The following is a 17,247-nucleotide window of genomic DNA, read 5'->3' as shown; positions in this document are numbered from 1 at the left end:
TTTTCATTCTATTGATTTACTCTTGCATTTTGAATATTGTCTTCCAAATACAATAATCATAATATATGTGTATAACATATCATACATTTTTTAAATCCTACTTTTTCACTAATGTGCTCAAGACATGAGGGCATGGAACAATAGAATAATTTCAGCACAATAAGAAAACAGCAGTATATGCGCCATACTTATTACAGCTTCCAGTATAATAAAATCATTAATAACAATGTTCCCTCTCAGCTGAGTAGGAGTCCTCCCACTTCACTGCTGTCAGTAGGGGGTGGAGTATCTCAGTTGATAACACCCTCATCGTCCCCGTCTCATCTGCCTGCAACCTCAGAGTCATCTTCGACTCCTCCCTCTCTGCACATATCCAGCAGATAGCCAAGACCTGTTGCTTCTTCCTCTATAACATCAGCAAAATTCGCCCTTTCCTTTCTGAGCACACCACCCGAACTCTCATCCACTCTCTCATTACCTCTCGCCTTGACTACTGCAACCTACTCCTCACTGGCCTCCCACTTAGCCATCTATCCCCCCTTCAGTCCGTTCAGAACTCTGCTGCACGTCTTATCTTCTGCCTAGACCGATATACTCATATCACCCCTCTCCTCAAGTCACTTCACTGACTCCCGATCAGGTACCGCATACAGTTCAAGCTTCTCCTACTAACCTACAAATGCACTCGATCTGCAGCCCCTCCTTACCTCACTACCCTCATCTCCCCTTATGTTCCTACCCGTAACCTCCGCTCTCAAGACAAATTCCTCCTTTCAGTACCCTTCTCCACCACCGCCAACTCCAGGCTCTGTCCTTTCTGCCTCCCCTCATGTTTGGAATAAACTCCCTGAGCCCATACGCCAGGCCCCCTCCCTGCCCATCTTCAAATCCTTGCTCAAAGCCCACCTCTTCAATGTCGCCTTCGGCACCTAACCACTACACCTCTATTCAGAAATATAGACTGCACCAACTTGACATTTTGTCCTTTAGATTGTAAGCTCCTTTGAGCAGGGACTGTCCCTCCTTGTTAAACTGTACAGCGCTGCATAACCCTAGTAGCGCTCTAGAATTGTTAAGTAGTAGTAGTAGTTTCAATATTTTATTTTCAATGGCTAGAGAGAGGCAGGTTCCCTGGAGTCCTGCAGATCTTGCCTGTACCTCACTATTGAAAATATGATAGTAAAACAGCACCACCCACTGGCAGGACTGTAGCTGGAGGACTCCCGCTCAGTTTAGAGGGAACAGAGAATAGGATACAATGCTGAAAAAAAATGGGGTCCTTTAACTAAACCACATTAAGCACTTAACACACAGTTTATTGTACTGTAACCCACCTCTTCAAAAAAGCTTATCCCACCGATCCAACATAAATCCCCACACCCAGCAACACAAGATAATCTATGATCGTACTGGACAATTTATTATCCTTGACCCCATGACGCCTGAAACACTTCTACCTGTGACCATAACACAACCTTGTATTTGTTATCATCCGTTATGACAGTCGCCTTACGATACTTTGTAAGCCACATTGAGCCTGCAAATAGGTGGGAAAATGTGGGGTATAAAAGTAACAAATAAATAAATAAAGTAACTGCTAGCACAGAACAGAGTTAAAGGGCTTTGTGATATTTTTGCAGTTAGCATGTGGTGCACCGTGCATTAAGTGCATTTTGTCTGAGAGGTCAGAGAATGGGTATGGAAGGTATTTTGTGGTTAGTGTGTTGCAAATATAACACACTATCCCCCAGATTCGATATAGCGCGCCTAGAGATCCGCTCCAAAATGCAAGCATATTCTATGACCACATGCGTAACTTAATTGTCTTTACAAGCTAATCAGCGTCGATAACAGCTCTTAACAAGCAATAATGAGCACTAATTGGCAATAATTAGAATTTACATGCACGCCGCTAAGAGCATTCTGTAATGTAGTGCGCCTAACTTCTAATGCGCACAGGCAAAAGGGGGCGTGGTTATTGGCGGGGAAATGGATGTTTCGCGAGCATTCCAAAATGTATGCGTGTAGTTATAGAATATGGTCCAGTGCACCTAAATCTACATGCTTGGATTTACGCCACGTTTTTGTTGATGTAAATAGAGATGTGTAGTTTTAGGCGCTGAGGTCTCAACTAAGCGTATTCTATATACCATGCCTAAATCTAGGCATCAGTTGAAGAATACAATTAGTTGGCATTGATTTCTGCACGGTTTTTTTTTTTAGGTGCCATATAAAGAATCTCCCCCTAAGGGGGGATTCATCAAGGTGCAGTAAAAGTTCACCTTTTACCAAAGCTTGATCTCCAGCGAGATTCAGCAACCCGTGAGATTCTGGGTTGCAGGTTACTGGGGTTTTTAACTGCCCGGAAGCATTGAGCTGGCCAGTAGGGGTGGGTTCCTCTCCCCTCCAATCAAGCCCTCCATTCCCGAGCAAGACCTCCCCCTGCCTCCATCTCCCACAGGGGCTACCTGTGACAGCATTGGTGGTCCACTGTGAGGGGTACAAAGGTCCGGGGGGGGGGGGGGGGTCCAAGTGTCTTTGAGCAGTAGCAATGCCAAATCGTTCCTGCCCTATCCAGCACCACTCCCAAAATGGCACCCCTAGTGGTAGTCTCATGCGACTACTGCTAGGGGTCAGATTTCTATATAAGGAGTGCACCCTTTATAGAATTTGACAATGATCCTGTGGCTAACGTTTTGGTGCCGTACTTACGCGTGCACCTCAGAATTCTATAAATACATGCGTAACTGTTTGGAAGGCCCTGACATGCCGTTGGCCATGCCCCCTTTTCAGATATACACGACTGAAGTTAGACCACCATGCTTTACAGAACAGCATACAGTGAGATGCGTGCACAAATTTTTAAGACTGTGAGCACCCAATTATTGATGTTTCCGAGCTCATTAGTCAATTTATTTGCACGCACATCTCAGATGCTCGCTCAAAGTTGAGTGTGGAAATTGGGGCACAATATATAGAATCGAGGGGAATATACGTTTGTATTTGCCAGTATGTCAGTATGCCACATAAATTGCAGGTGTGTCATGATTGTTCAGAATGAAAAGGCATTTGGAATGTTAATCGCTGTGCCTGTGGTCATTTATTTTGCAGAAGCCCATTATTTAACGTGTAGAATTCAGGAGTGTTCTGAGACTACCCGGAGTGGACCCTTTTCTCGAGCCATTGACATAAGCTCATTGGTTGTGCAGGACGAATATATCTTCATTCAGGTATAGAGTCTTGATACTATGACTTGCGTGTGTTTCACCTGAAATTTTAAAGCTTGAATGTTTCATCCCACCCAGACAATAACCATTGCTCACCTCATCGAGCCATGTAATATTTGCCAAGAGAGATACTGGCTTCAATGAATTTGAGGGGGAAAAAATTAGAAGGAATATGACTTTTGATGCCAAATGTTTAACATCACAAACAGTAAGAATGTTTGGACAGGCACCAGGACGCAATAAGGGTTTATGGGTACTGTGCACTAATGCAAATATTTGATCATGACCTGAAATTTAAAAAACAGAAAACTCCCCAAACAAGTGCAGAATTAAATCTGACCTTTGTGCATGGAAAAGTCCCCCTTTTGAATGCGTTCATTGCGTTTTAGTAAAAGAGCCCTGAAGTAGGCACTTACAAAAATGTGTGGTGTGTATAACCCATAGCACCTACCTTTTTACGCAATAACAACGTAACAGCATAAGAAAAGCTATACTGGATCAAACCAATGGTCCATCTAGCCCAGTATCCTGCTTCCAGCAGTGGCCAATCCAGGTCACAAGTACCTGATAGAAAACCAAATAGTAGCAACATTCCGGAATCCCAAAGAGTACTAAGATTCCGGAATCCCAGAGTAACAAGATTCCATGCTACTAATCCTAGGGACAGCAGTGGCTTTCAGAGTATGGACTCTTTCATTCGAAGAATAGTTAAGATCTAGAACTTGTTTCTGGAGGATGTGGTATTGGCAGTTAGTGTATCTGGGTTTTAAAAAGGTTTGGACAAGTTCCTGGAAGAAAAGTCCATAGTTTGTTTTTTTTAGATGGACATGGGGGAAGCTACTGCTTGCCCTGGAATTGGTAGCATGGAATGGTGCTACTAATTGGGTTTCTGCCAGGTACTTGTGACCTGGATTGGCCCCTGCTAGAAGCAGGATACTGGGCTAGAAGGACCATTGGTCTGACCCGGTATGGCTATTCTTATGTTCTTATGGTTATTACCACATCCTATAGTAACGAGTTTCAGAGCTTAACTATTCTTTGAGTGAAAAAATATTTCCTTCTATTTGTTTTAAAAGTATTGCCATGATATATGTGTAGGGAATCCGGGAGTGGGGAGGGAGGTTTGAATTGGTGCAGTGGTGGGGGGGATTAGCACATATGGGTACATTTCATAAAATGCACTCATATGCACCTAGTCATACTGGTAGAGATGGGCACACAACGATACTTGATTCAGAGCAGGTATAAATGTGGCCTAATTTGCCCAGGCAGTTGTATAAAAGTACTTAGGCAATTATCTTGTCTCCAGAATCATAACATATGAGCTATTAAACATTCCTACCTAAATACCCTGTTGTAAAATTACCTTCTGTTTGCATCCTTTCATGACTAGTATCTTGCAGTAAAAATTTCACAGTTTAACAACCTCCATGGGGTCAAGTTACCAAGTAAAGTTACGGTAATAATACATATTAGTTGCCACTTAATATGCATTAATTGGAATAATGTGGTCAGTTTAATGCAACTTTTTAATAACACAAGTTAAATAATAATTATCTATGAAACATGCATATATATATACACAGTAGCTTTCTCCTAGGAGCATCAGCCTACTACAGAATGAGCCTGTGCTCACAGAGAATAAGTTAAAAAGGCTGGCAATGTCACAACTGCCTCCTCTCACCTCCGATGCTTGGAGATGGGAGTGTAGGTTCAAGGGGGGGATCAGAATTTTGAGGAGGCATTGAAGCTTTTCTTCTAACACTATGGTCCAGTTCTTTAAAATGTAGTGGGACCAACCTGGGGTCTGCTACATTTTTGCTGCTGTGGCTGGAAAACCATGAAATTCTGAACTATAATGGAAAGCAAAAATTGCTGGAGGATTCACTAACCAGCAGTGCTGAAGTACCATAGGTTAGTGAATGCCACAGTCAATTTTTCTGCAGTAAAGCAGTGCAAACAATATGAATCTGAGGCAATGGAGAGTTGGGCGACCAATATAATAGTGCATTCAACTTAAATTAATAATTGGCTGTTAATTGTTTTAGGGGCCCTTTTACTAAGCCACGTGGGCACATATGTGCATCCTACATTTGTCAATTTGGAGTTACCGCTCGGCTACCGTGTGGCCCAAGTGGTAATTTCATTTTTTACGCGCGTTCACTCACGTGTACCAGAAAATAATTTTTATTTTCCTGCGTGCGGCGGAAGCCAAGCGGTAATCATCATTCTGCGTGCGTAGACGATTACCGCACAGTTTCCGCATGAGACCTTACCGCTAAGTCAATGGGTGGCGGTAAGGTCTCAGACCCAAAATGGACACGCGCCAATTTTCATTTTGCCGCACCTCCATTTTCGGCAAAAATAAAAAAGGCCTTTTTTTTTACAGGCACGCTGAAAAATAGATCTGTGCGCGCCCAAAACACGCGTCTACACTAGCGCAGGCCATTTTTCAGCTCATCTTAGTAAAAGGACCTCTAAAATTGATGTTATTTGGCACTGGTTGGTAGTTGTGTTGCTATTATAGACGTTGTGCTACTAGCAAACATCGGTTTTTGCCAGTAGCACAAGTTCTAGAGACTATTACTTTATCAACAAAGAGTCTTTTTTAAGACCTGTTTTAGAAATTCAGTCTTTGAAGACAGGCTCATGCGTGATTTTTACCACCAAGGACAGACAATCCAGCTTACTTTTGAAAGAGAAGGGCGCCCATCTTTCGACACAAATCGGGAGATGGCCGCCCTTCTCTCAGGGGCGCCCAAATCGGCAAAATCGAAAGCTGATTTTGGGCACCCTCAACTGCTTTCCATTGCGGGGACGACTAAAGTTCAAGGGGGCGTGTCGGCAGTGTACTGAAGGCATGATGGGGGCGTGGTTAAAAGATGGCCGTCCTCGGCCGATAATGGAAAAAAGGGTGTCCCTGACGAGCATTTGGCCAACTTTACGTGGTCCCTTTTTGTTCACGACCAAGCCTCAAAAAGGTGCCTAAACTGACCAGATGACCACCGGAGGGAATCGGGGATGACCTCCCCTTACTCCCCCAGTGGTCACCAACCCCCTCCCACCCAAAGAAACAAACTAAAAAACATTTTTTTCCAGCCTCTATGCCAGCCTCAAATGTCATACCCAGCTCCATCACAGCAGTATGCAGGTCCCTGGAGCAGTTTTAGTGGGTGCAGTTCACCTCAGGCAGGTGGATCCAGGCCCATCCCTCCTACCTCTTACACTTGTGGTGGTAAATGTTGAGCCCTCCAACCCCCCCAAACCCACTGTACCACATGTAGGTGCCCTCCTTCATCCCTAAGGGCTATGGTAGTGGTGTACAGTTGTGGGGAGTGGGTTTTTTTTGGGGGGGGGCACACAAGGTAAGGGAGCTATGTACCTGGGAGCAATTTATGAAGTCCACTGCAGTGCCCCCTAGGGTGCCCGGTTGGTGTCCTGGCATGTGAGGGGGACCAGTGCATTACAAATGCTGGCTCCTCCCATGACCAAATGCCTTGGATTCGGTAGTTTTTGAGATGGGCGCACTCGGTTTCCATTATCGGCAAAAACCGAGTTCGCCCATCTCTGAGGTCGGCCTAAATGTTGGGATTTGGGCGGTCCAGACCGTATTATCGAAACGAAAGATGGGTGCCCATCTTGTTCAATAATATGGTTGGCTCCACCCCTTCCCGGGGGCCGTCCCCGGAGATGGGCGCCCTTAGAGATGGGCGCCCAAGTTCGATTATGCCCGTCCACATTATGACTGTCATATATATCAATAAGAAACTCATGAGGCAGGCATGTTTGTGCAGTGTCGAGTCATCATTAAGAGTCATCAATAAAAGCTCAACTTCATATTGGGTGTTTCTTGGTCTGTTTCTGAAGTGCTTGATCTGTTCCCCACTCTTGTTTTCTGCTGTGTACCTCTCCGTGGGATTCTGGTGTTCTTTCCACGTCTGTGGTTTTTCTGCACATGTTATAGAATACTGGGGGTCATCTCACGGATTCTATATAGCGCACCTAGAGATCTGCGTCGAAATCCAGGTGTATTCTATAGCAATGCATGTAACTTAATTGGCTTAATAAACTCAGTAGTGTTGATAACAGCACTTTACAAGCAATCATAAGCACTAATTGGCAATAGTTAGAATTTACACGCAGAAGTTGCTAAGTGTATTCTGCAATGAACTGCATTTAAATTCTAATGCACACAGTTCAAAATGGGTGTTCCCAAATTAACATGCGTAATTATAAATTAAGGCCCAGTGCGTGTAAATCTACACACAGGTATTTATGCCACATTTTCGTTGGATGTGCGTAGTTTCAGGCGCTGGGATATCAACTAACATATTCTATATACCGCGCCTAAATCTAGGTGCCGCTTATAGAATACGCTTAGGCAGAAATGTTTTCCACACGGATTTTTTTTAGGCACCTTATTTAGAATCTGACCCTATGCACCTAACTGCCAACTGGCATAAGTGTTGACACTTATAGTTAAGAGGAAAATGCCACCAAGAAGGTGGAGGTACGCTAGGATCCTACGCAAGGAAACGCACACAGCAGGGAGTAGGAAGGGAAGGCTCCTCCAAGAAACCGGGGAAGACGTATATTGTAAATCAAACCTTTATTCCAAGTTACACAGTGAAAAACTTGACTCGACACAACTGTGTTTCGGTGCTATAAGCGGTATTACGTAACACCAATATATCACAGATAATAGAATATACAAAATCAGCTGTACACTATAAGGTCAGTAAAAAATGTATTTGTTCATTCATATATTATTTTTGATTTTGTCCTTAATTTGACATTTTAAATAATAATGTTTTTTTAGGCCAATGGTATGCATACATAATTCTTTAAGAATATTTTTATGTGAGCATGAAACCAGCATGTAGATCTATACGTTTATATTGATTTCTAATACTCATACATTTTTTATGGATATATGTATGATCATTTATTTGTTAACCTTATTTGTGTACATAATATTTATAAGCTGTATACCATAGACACAGACGAATATACAAAATATTTCTCTTTTAAATAAGTTTATACATGTGTTTATACGTTTTTAATTTTAAATGACAAAAATTCATTACAACACCATTTTATGAAATAGTTTTTATACCTGTCCAATGGTTTATTATTTATTTTGTATACATTTTTTAATAGGTTTGCTTGTGTGTCTAAAGTATATATTATTTTAAAGAGTTTATTTGTATACTTTATATTAAGATACATATGTGATGTTTATTTCCGATTCCGATCAAATCATAGCACAGAAACAGTATTAATCACCCTTATGACCAAATTCAAACAAATCATCGCAACTGGCAACAATATACTCCTCCTACAATTTGACATGTCAAGCGCCTTCGACATGGTAGATCATGGAATCCTGCTACACATACTCGAACATTTTGGCATAGGAGGAAATGTCCTGAACTGGTTCAAGGGGTTCCTAACCCTACGTTCGTATCAAGTCACATCTAATTCAACCACATCCAAGGCATGGACACCTGTATGTGGAGTCCCACAAGGATCACCTCTTTCACCAACCATTTTCAACCTAATGATGATCCCTTTAGCAAAACTCTTATCAAACCATAAGCTTAACCCGTATATATACGCCGACGATGTAACAATATACATCCCATTCAAACAAGACACCAAAGAAATCTCCAACGAAATCAATCAAAGTCTACACATCATGAACACATGGGCAGACGCATTCCGCCTGAAATTAAACGCAGAAAAAACCCGATGCCTGATACCTCCCAATACAACACAAATGAATTCAGCGCGATAAACACACCAACCCTAAACCTCCCAGTCTCAGAAACACTAAAAATCCTTGGAGTCACCATCGACCGCCACCTAACACTCGAAACCCACGCAAACAATACATCCAAGAAGATGTTCTATGGCATGTGGAAATTGAAAAGGATGAGACCATTCTTCCCAAGATTCGTCTTCCGCAGCCTAGTGCAATCCCTCGTCCTCAGCCACCTGGATTACTGCAACTCACTATACGCGGGCTGCAAAGAGCAAATAATGAGGAAACTTCAAACAGCCCAGAACACAGCAGCCAGGCTCATCCTCGGAAAACCAAGATACGAAAGGGCGAAACCACTACGAGAGAAATTACATTGGCTTCCACTTAAGGAACGCGTTACTTTCAAAGTTTGCACACTAGTCCATAAGATCATCTATGGCGAAGCCCCAGCGTACATGTCTGATCTAATAGACCTACCACCCAGAAACGCTAAAAGGTCATCCCGAACATACCTCAACCTCCACTTCCCCACTTGCAAGGGCCTGAAATACAAGACGCTACACGCGTCAACCTTTTCCCACATGAGCACGCAGGCCTGGAATACACTACCGCGCAACCTAAGAATGATTAACGAACAAGCTTCCTTCCGAAAACTACTGAAGACGCACCTGTTTGAACAAACTTACGGAAAGAACCAAAACACATAGAGTCCATACTCACTGTTCATCAATGCAACATACATCCACTTCAGATCCCTCATCCTGTAATCAATTGTCCCACTGTCTCCTCCTAATGTTTCCATGTTGATGTCCCATTGTTATATTCCTAATGATAATCGAATGTCTCGCACAACTCTGCACAATGTATTCCATATTCAAGTTGTTACAAATGTATTTCTATTATTCATATCTTATTGTAAGCCACACTGAGCCCGCAAAGAGGTGGGAAAATGTGGGATACAAATGCAATAAATAAATAAATTTCTCCTTTTTTATATATGTAATATTTCTTTGTGAAACATTTTTTAATAGTAACACTTATTTTGTAGACTCCTGAGGAAGGCGCTTTTTAGCGCCGAAACACAGCTGTGTCGAGTCGAGTTTTTCACTGTGTAACTTGGAATAAAGGTTTGATTTACAATATACTTCTTCCCCGATTTCTTGGAGGAGCCTTCCCTTCCTACTCCCTGCTGTGTGCACACCTATAGTTATCGACAAATTATAAATATTTCAAAAGGGAAACTCTCCTTATTCTCTTCTCGATAACAATATGTAAATGGAGGAGATACAAACACAAAATCAACAGCTTCGTTTGAACTGACCAAAAAGTACATTCATTTGATCAATAAAGAGGTGTTGCCTCTAGAAGTCCCCAGCCCTATTTTATATATATATATAAAGGGCTCCAGGGGACTGGATTTCTTCATCATCGGCAACAACACTTTGTAGAAAGCAGCCGCTACCTACAATATTATTCTTTCTTTCTTTTTTACTTTTTCTATTTTTTCTATTGGGCCGATTATAAGGTTAACGGCTACTTAACTTGCATATGGTCCCATCCTTCTCAAAGTAAGTTGTATTCATAGCGCGACCCAGACCGACAATGGCCAGCGTTTCGTTGCCTGCGTCAGGGTCAAAGGGATTCGCGTACAACTCAGTCAAAGGATATCTTATCTACAACGGTCCGTTGTAGATAAGATATCCTTTGACTGAGTTGTACGCAAATCCCTTTGACCCTGACGCAGGCAACGAAACGCTGGCCATTGTCGGTCTGGGTCGCGCTATGAACACACCTATAGTTAGGCATGAAACTGTGAATTTACGCTAGCGTTCTATACTGGTAGTTTCACGCAGAACTGCTGTTTGAGAATTCAAGCTCAGTGCCTACATTTTGGCACCATTACAGAATTTACCCCTAAGTGACTTAACCAAGATCACGATGAGCATTACTGGGAGAAGCAGGATTTGAACCTGTCACTCAAACCGGGAGGTTGCTACCCAGCTAATAATACCTACTGCTAGAAAAGGCCTGATCATATTCCTTTTACAGGCTTTGATGTGTGACCAAGAAACCCTCTTAAAATCCTAAAAAGGCTGTTTTATTGTGTTTGTGAAGAACAGCAATAATACATGCTGCCTGGAAGTTTAAGATTCATTTCCAACGTGCAGAAATGGGCTATGTCCTTCCTTTAATCAGAGCTCCTATTCATGTTTGTGGGTTGTTGTTCTTACTTTCCCTCCTGTGTTTTCCCCTATATACATCTGCTTCCTTACATTTCTCCTCAGACTTGGCAGATTCAAAGTATGTATTTTTCTGCATCCCTTTCTCAGATTTTTGGCTTTGAGTAACTTGCAGCCTTCAGCCAATGCATCTGGTTTCTGAAATTAGGAAAATGATTTGCCTGTTACATTTTCTGAAGCACTCTTGTACAGATTAAAACAATAGCACCTTATGTAGAATTATGGCTATTTAAATCGCTCGTGCGGGACCATCTGGGAATATTCAGCACTTGACCATAGAGTGAGGCTGAATTTCCCCTCTAACCGCCTATGCTAGTTTGTGGGCAGTCAGGAACGGAGTGGAAGCTCAGCCGGTCAGCAATAATTTTCAGTCCACTAACCAGCTGAGCAACTGCATAAAGTTGGACAGAAAAAAGGCTGCCCTATCTTCATGCGGGGAGTTAACTGAGAATTGGTCTGAATATCGACCGGCGTCTGTTTAATTTCCAGTTCCTGCCCAAATATGTTGCCAGCCCCCTCCATCCCTCCCACCCACCCTGGAAGCACACCCTTCAATCCACCTCCTTCACCTCCCCTTAATGAGGCAAACCCCATCTCTAGCCCCCCAGATCCATACCCCCCAGTCTGTGAATATCGAGTGGTATGTCCATTTGTCTGTCTGTCTCTCTGCCTGTCACCTTGTATAGAAAATGAAAGGGTTCTTAGGCATGTAATGTGTGGTTAACAGAAAGAAATAGGCTATCGTGTGATCACATCAAAATATTATGTGATATTTTGCCTGTTTCTGAGCGTTAAACTCCTTACGATTTGGCCACATTGATTATTCCATATTAATCATCCCGCACTCTGCGGTCTCTAGCTGACAACAGGCTGGTCCTGCCCCACCCCTCTAAAGCACGTTGGGAATCCACTCGTTCTTCTGCCTTCTGTTCCTTAGCACCAGCAAAACGGAACTCACTTCCTCAGCATCTCCGGTTGAAGAGATCCTATTTACCCTTTCGGACCTCTCTCAAGACCCACTTTTTCCAACTCGCATTTGATACTTAAGGTCATTTCCTGGCTGGATCCTGTGACGAGTAGAAGAATCTATTTCTGACTGTATCTTGTTGAGAGACCTATTTGTAGTTATGGCTCAGTGAATGATTTTCTCCTCTGTTAGGGTGTTGGTTTGTATGGTTTCTTTCCAATATATTTATGGAGTTCCCTTCTTGCTTTTATTTACATGTGATTGTAAACCGCTTTGACTTGCCTGGCAAATAGAAGTGGTATATCAAACCAATAAATGATAAACTGCATGTTACAGAATTTTTCAGTCAGGAGGGCGTGGCATGGGCAGGGTTACACTTATTGTACAGAATGACACAGGGACAAAGTTTGTCCCCATCCCTGCCCCACCCCCGTGGGTTCTGTCTAAATACCCACCCTATCCCCGCAGGTTCTGTCTCCATCCCCATGGCATCCCTGCAGGTCTTGTCTCCCTCCAGGGTATCCACTCTATTGGCTATCTTTGTGTCATCCACCTTGAAGATGCATTTTTATTCAGTTTTTATAAAGAAAAGTAGGCACCTACTTTAATTTATAAAATAAACTTACAACAGGCACCTTACTTCGTACTTTTAGTAGATTCCCTGTTACAGAATCGCCCCTCATTGTTGTGTAACGTTGCAGCACATGCATTATAGTTCCGAGAAGCAATATTTCCCTGCATAAAATCTCGAGAAAATTATTTAACCTTTCATTTTCAGGAGATAATACACTCTACACTTGAAACTGTTGCAATTATAACTGCAATTATAGTCATCTTTAAGCACTTTACTTGTATCTTCAGTAACAAAAAAAGAATTACATTAAATTATGACTCATCATGGAGTACTTTACCTTGTCCTCGGTAAACAAAAAAAAAAATTGTATCAACGTATTGTAAGTATGAAACCTGCCATCATTCTACCTCTATCTACATTTCTATGTATCTATATCCCTCTCCATATTAATATTATGTCTGAAGTTATAAAATATTGAGCATGTAGACTTTTATAACTTATAAAAGAAGCCTATTGAATCCTGAATTTAATACTATCTGCTTTATTATAAATTCAGAGCAGAAAACAACCTGTCTTGCTAACTGAGAAAAGATACAATAGTATACAAAACATTAACGAACTAATAAGTACTTCTTATGCTGGACTGTCAGCTCTGCTATCTCTAATCAATTTGCGATAGTTCTGCAGATGTTCAATCCCAGTGACATCTGATTCTGAAGCTTTTCAGCACATACCGTTTCAGGTTCATGTTTCTCCAATTTGCATCTCTGTGAAGCTGATTTGTTTCGTACTGCCCACGACCCCTGAGGAAGGATCTGTGCCGAAACTTTATTTCCTTTAGTTCTATTGTGAGGCTTCTTGCCAATGTCCAAGTCTTAAGACCGCTTGTCTTTCCCTTGTCAAAGAAATAGACAACAGATCTGACATGCAGAAGGTCTTGTAGACTCTCACATACTTCATGTCTTCATACTTTATGAGGTTGAAGGGGGGAAGACTCAGGACTAATGTCAGGAAGTTTTTTTTCACGGACAGGGTGGTGGATATGTGGAATGTCCTCCCGTGGGAGGTGGTGGAGATGAAAACGGTAATGGAATTCAAACATGCATGGGATAAACGCAAAGGAATCCTGTTTAGAAGGAATGGTTCTGCGGAATCTTAGCGGAGATTGGGTGGAGACGCAGGTAATTGGGAAATAAAATGGGAGCTGGGCACACTTCTACGGTCTATGCCGTGATCGTGACTAAATAGATAGGGATGGGCTGGAATGTAAATTTTAAGGGGCTTCGACGTTAGCTTCAGAACTTACTACAAGAACAGTGCTAGGCAGACTTCTACGGTCTGTGCCCTGAGAAAGGCAAGGACAAATCAAACTCGGGCATACAAATAAAGTATCTCATACCATGTAAATGAGTTTATCTTGTTGGGCAGACTGGATGGACCGTACATGTCTTTATCTGCCGTCATTTACTACTTTACTATGTCCAGAATATGTTGGCTGTTTACCAGAGAGCCCGGGGTCAACTATCCAACAAGAAGGGAATATTTCACCGATGAACCTTACAGAATTATATCTGGAAGTAGTCACTCAAAGGACCACACTGATAGTGACTTTTGCCCTTGAACTTGAACTTATGATTGTATTTTCATTTATGAGCTCTGTGTTTATGGGATCAAATGTAAGAATATTTCCTGATATATCTAGGGCAATTCAAAAAAAGATGCCAGGAATTCTTAGCATTGAGACCCAGGGTCCTGGCACTAGAAGTCACTTTCTTTTTGTGATTTCCTTGGCCATGTGTTGTTGTCCATTTAGCTAAAACTTGTGCATTTTTTGACCCTAAACAATTAATAGATTATGGGTTCTTTTACTAGGGCAAGCAAATGATATAAGTACATAAGTGTTGCCATATTGGGACAGACCGAAGGTCCATCAAGCCCAGCATCCTGTTTCCAACAGTGACCAATCCAGGTCACAAGTACCTGAAAAGTACAATACATTTTATGTTACTTATCCTAGAAATAAGCAGTGGATATTCCCCAAGTCCATTGTAATAATGATCTATGGACTTTTCCTTTAGGAAGCCGGCCAACCCTTTTTAAAACCTCGCTAAGCTAACGGCTAGTATTACATTCTCTGACAATGAATTCCAGAGTTCAATCACATGTTGAGTGAAGAAAAAATTTCTCTGATTCATTTTAAATTTACTACTTTGTAGCTTCATTGCGTGCCCCCTAGTTCTAGTATTTTTGGAAAGAGTAAACAAGCGATTCACGTCTACCCGTTCCACTCCACTCATTATTTTATGGACCTCTATCATATCTCCCGTCAGCCATCTTTTCTCCAAGCTAAAGAGCCCTAGCCGCTTTAGCCTTTCCTCATAGGGAAGTTGTCCTATCCCCTTTATCACTAAGTGCTGGGTAGACCACTGTATTCCTACGGGCTGCACGACACTTAACGTACACTAATTCGCACACCTCAGTAAAAGGACCCCATTTTGAGTAAAGAAGAAGTTGATGTCTCTGTATAAACATCTCAAAATTTTACTGTTAACATTGGCTGAGACTAAGACATAGGAGTTAGCATCCTTTCCACTTTATTTATTTTTTATTTTTTTGCTTTTTCTTATTTTCTGGATTTTGGCTCCTATTTCTAAATTGTGGATGCATTTGGTTAGTTATTTCCTAATGATCTGAGGATAGTGATAGTTGTTTTTCCTTATTTCTATTATCACAATATATCAAATCTAAGCTAAAAGCCCACCTTTTTGATGCAGCGTTTAACTCCTAACCCTTATTCACTTTGTTCAGAACCCTTATTTTATCATCCTCACTTTACTATTCCCTTATCTCTTGTTTGTACTGTTTGTCTGTCCTAATTAGATTGGAAGCTCTGTGGAGCAGGGACTGTCTCTTCATGTTCAAGTGTACAGCGCTGCGTATGTCTAGTAGCACTTTAGAAATGATTAGTAGTTGTAGTAGTCATCGCGATTCTGGAATCTTGCAACTCTTTGGGATTCCGGAATCTTGCAACTCTTTGGGATTCCGCATGGAATCTTGCAACTCTTTGGGATTCCGGAATCTTGCTACTTTTTGTCCTTATCCCTTATTTGCCCTCTTCTCCGGCACGGCCGCGTTGCTGATCTGCAAGGGCAGGCTTCTGTTTCTGTGAGTCTGACGTCCTGACGTATGTGCAGGACGTCAGACTCACAGAGACAGAAGCCTGCCCTTGCAAGCCCAACTTTTTGATGCTGCTTTTAACTCCTAACCCTTATTCACTTGTTCAGAACCCTTATTTTATCACCCTCACTTTAATATTCCCTTATCTCTTGTTGTCCTGTTTGTCTGTCCTGATTAGATTGTAAGCTCTGTGGAGCAGGGACTGTCTCTTCATGTTCAAGTGTACAGCGCTGCGTACGTCTAGTAGCGCTATAGAAATGATAAGTAGTAGTAGTAGTAATATCATGGGAATTTGTTTTGAAAAAAGAGATAAGACCGACAAGTGCTGACTCTCTCATAAGTACATAAGTACATAAGTAGTGCCATACTGGGAAAGACCAAAGGTCCATCTAGCCCAGCATCCTGTCACCGACAGTGGCCAATCCAGGTCAAGGGCACCTGGCACGCTCCCCAAACGTAAAAACATTCCAGACAAGTTATATCTCCACGGAACACCCCCAAAATAGCCCATTTCAAGTTGGGCACTAGCCAAACGTTTTCAGCAGCAACTATCCAGTTTAACACTGAATATTTTATTTGGAATTTTGCACACACTTTTTTCAGTAGTAGCTCAAGGTGAATTACATTCAGGTACACAAGGGTATTTCTCTGTTCCTGGAGGGCTCACAATCTAATTTTGTATGTGAGGCAATGGAGGATTAAGTGGCCCAAGATCACAAGGAGCAGCAATGGGATTTTAACCAGGCACCTCTGGATGTCAAGACTGGCACTCTAACCACTAGGCCACTCCTTTAACCAGCCATTTCTGGACAGTTAAATTGTTTTGGATATCAAAACATTTATTTCTTTATATCTTAAAGTACATTCTTTAAGTTCCTTAATGCAAAATATTTAGGGTCCAGTACCAACGTTTTATAGCTGATACGTCACACACAGATGAAAATTAATTATGCAATAAGAAAGTCTATTCAGCAGACAAAATTCAGATGTTCAACATGCAAATATTACGTGGAACATATGTTTAGGTACCTGGAGGGTATGTGGTAGAAGCCTAGTCCATAAAGGAACCTTGGCACCTAGATTCCATTGTAGAATAATAGTGTAACCAGCTATCAGTATGCTTAAAATGCTCTCCCCTTTCCTTTCTAGCATCATCCCTCCCTCCTCCCCTCTCCTCTTCCAGTCCAGCATCTCCACTTCTACCTCCACTCCCCTTTTCAGTCCAACATCTCTATCTCTGGCTCCTCACTTCCAACCAGCACCACTACCCCTCTCTCCTTCCCTTTCAGTCCAGCATC

At 42.0% G+C, this 17,247-nt stretch overlaps 1 protein-coding gene across 1 annotated transcript in view; it reads left to right on the top strand.

The window, feature by feature from the left end:
* The window catches only part of SORCS3 (sortilin related VPS10 domain containing receptor 3), an 831,591-nt gene that overhangs the window by 477,269 nt on the left and 337,075 nt on the right, over positions 1–17,247 (top strand). Inside the window, exon 7 of the mRNA XM_030204719.1 lies at positions 3,112–3,230. Within this exon, the coding sequence (XP_030060579.1) occupies positions 3,112–3,230 (119 nt within the window). The remainder of the gene's footprint in view (positions 1–3,111; positions 3,231–17,247) is intronic.

The sequence above is a fragment of the Microcaecilia unicolor genome, chromosome 5 (genome assembly GCF_901765095.1).
Source record: "Microcaecilia unicolor chromosome 5, aMicUni1.1, whole genome shotgun sequence".
Taxonomy (NCBI): Eukaryota; Metazoa; Chordata; class Amphibia; order Gymnophiona; family Siphonopidae; genus Microcaecilia; species Microcaecilia unicolor.
The sequence above is the reverse complement of the archived record's forward strand: the minus strand, read 5'-3'. Positions and strand labels throughout refer to the sequence as shown.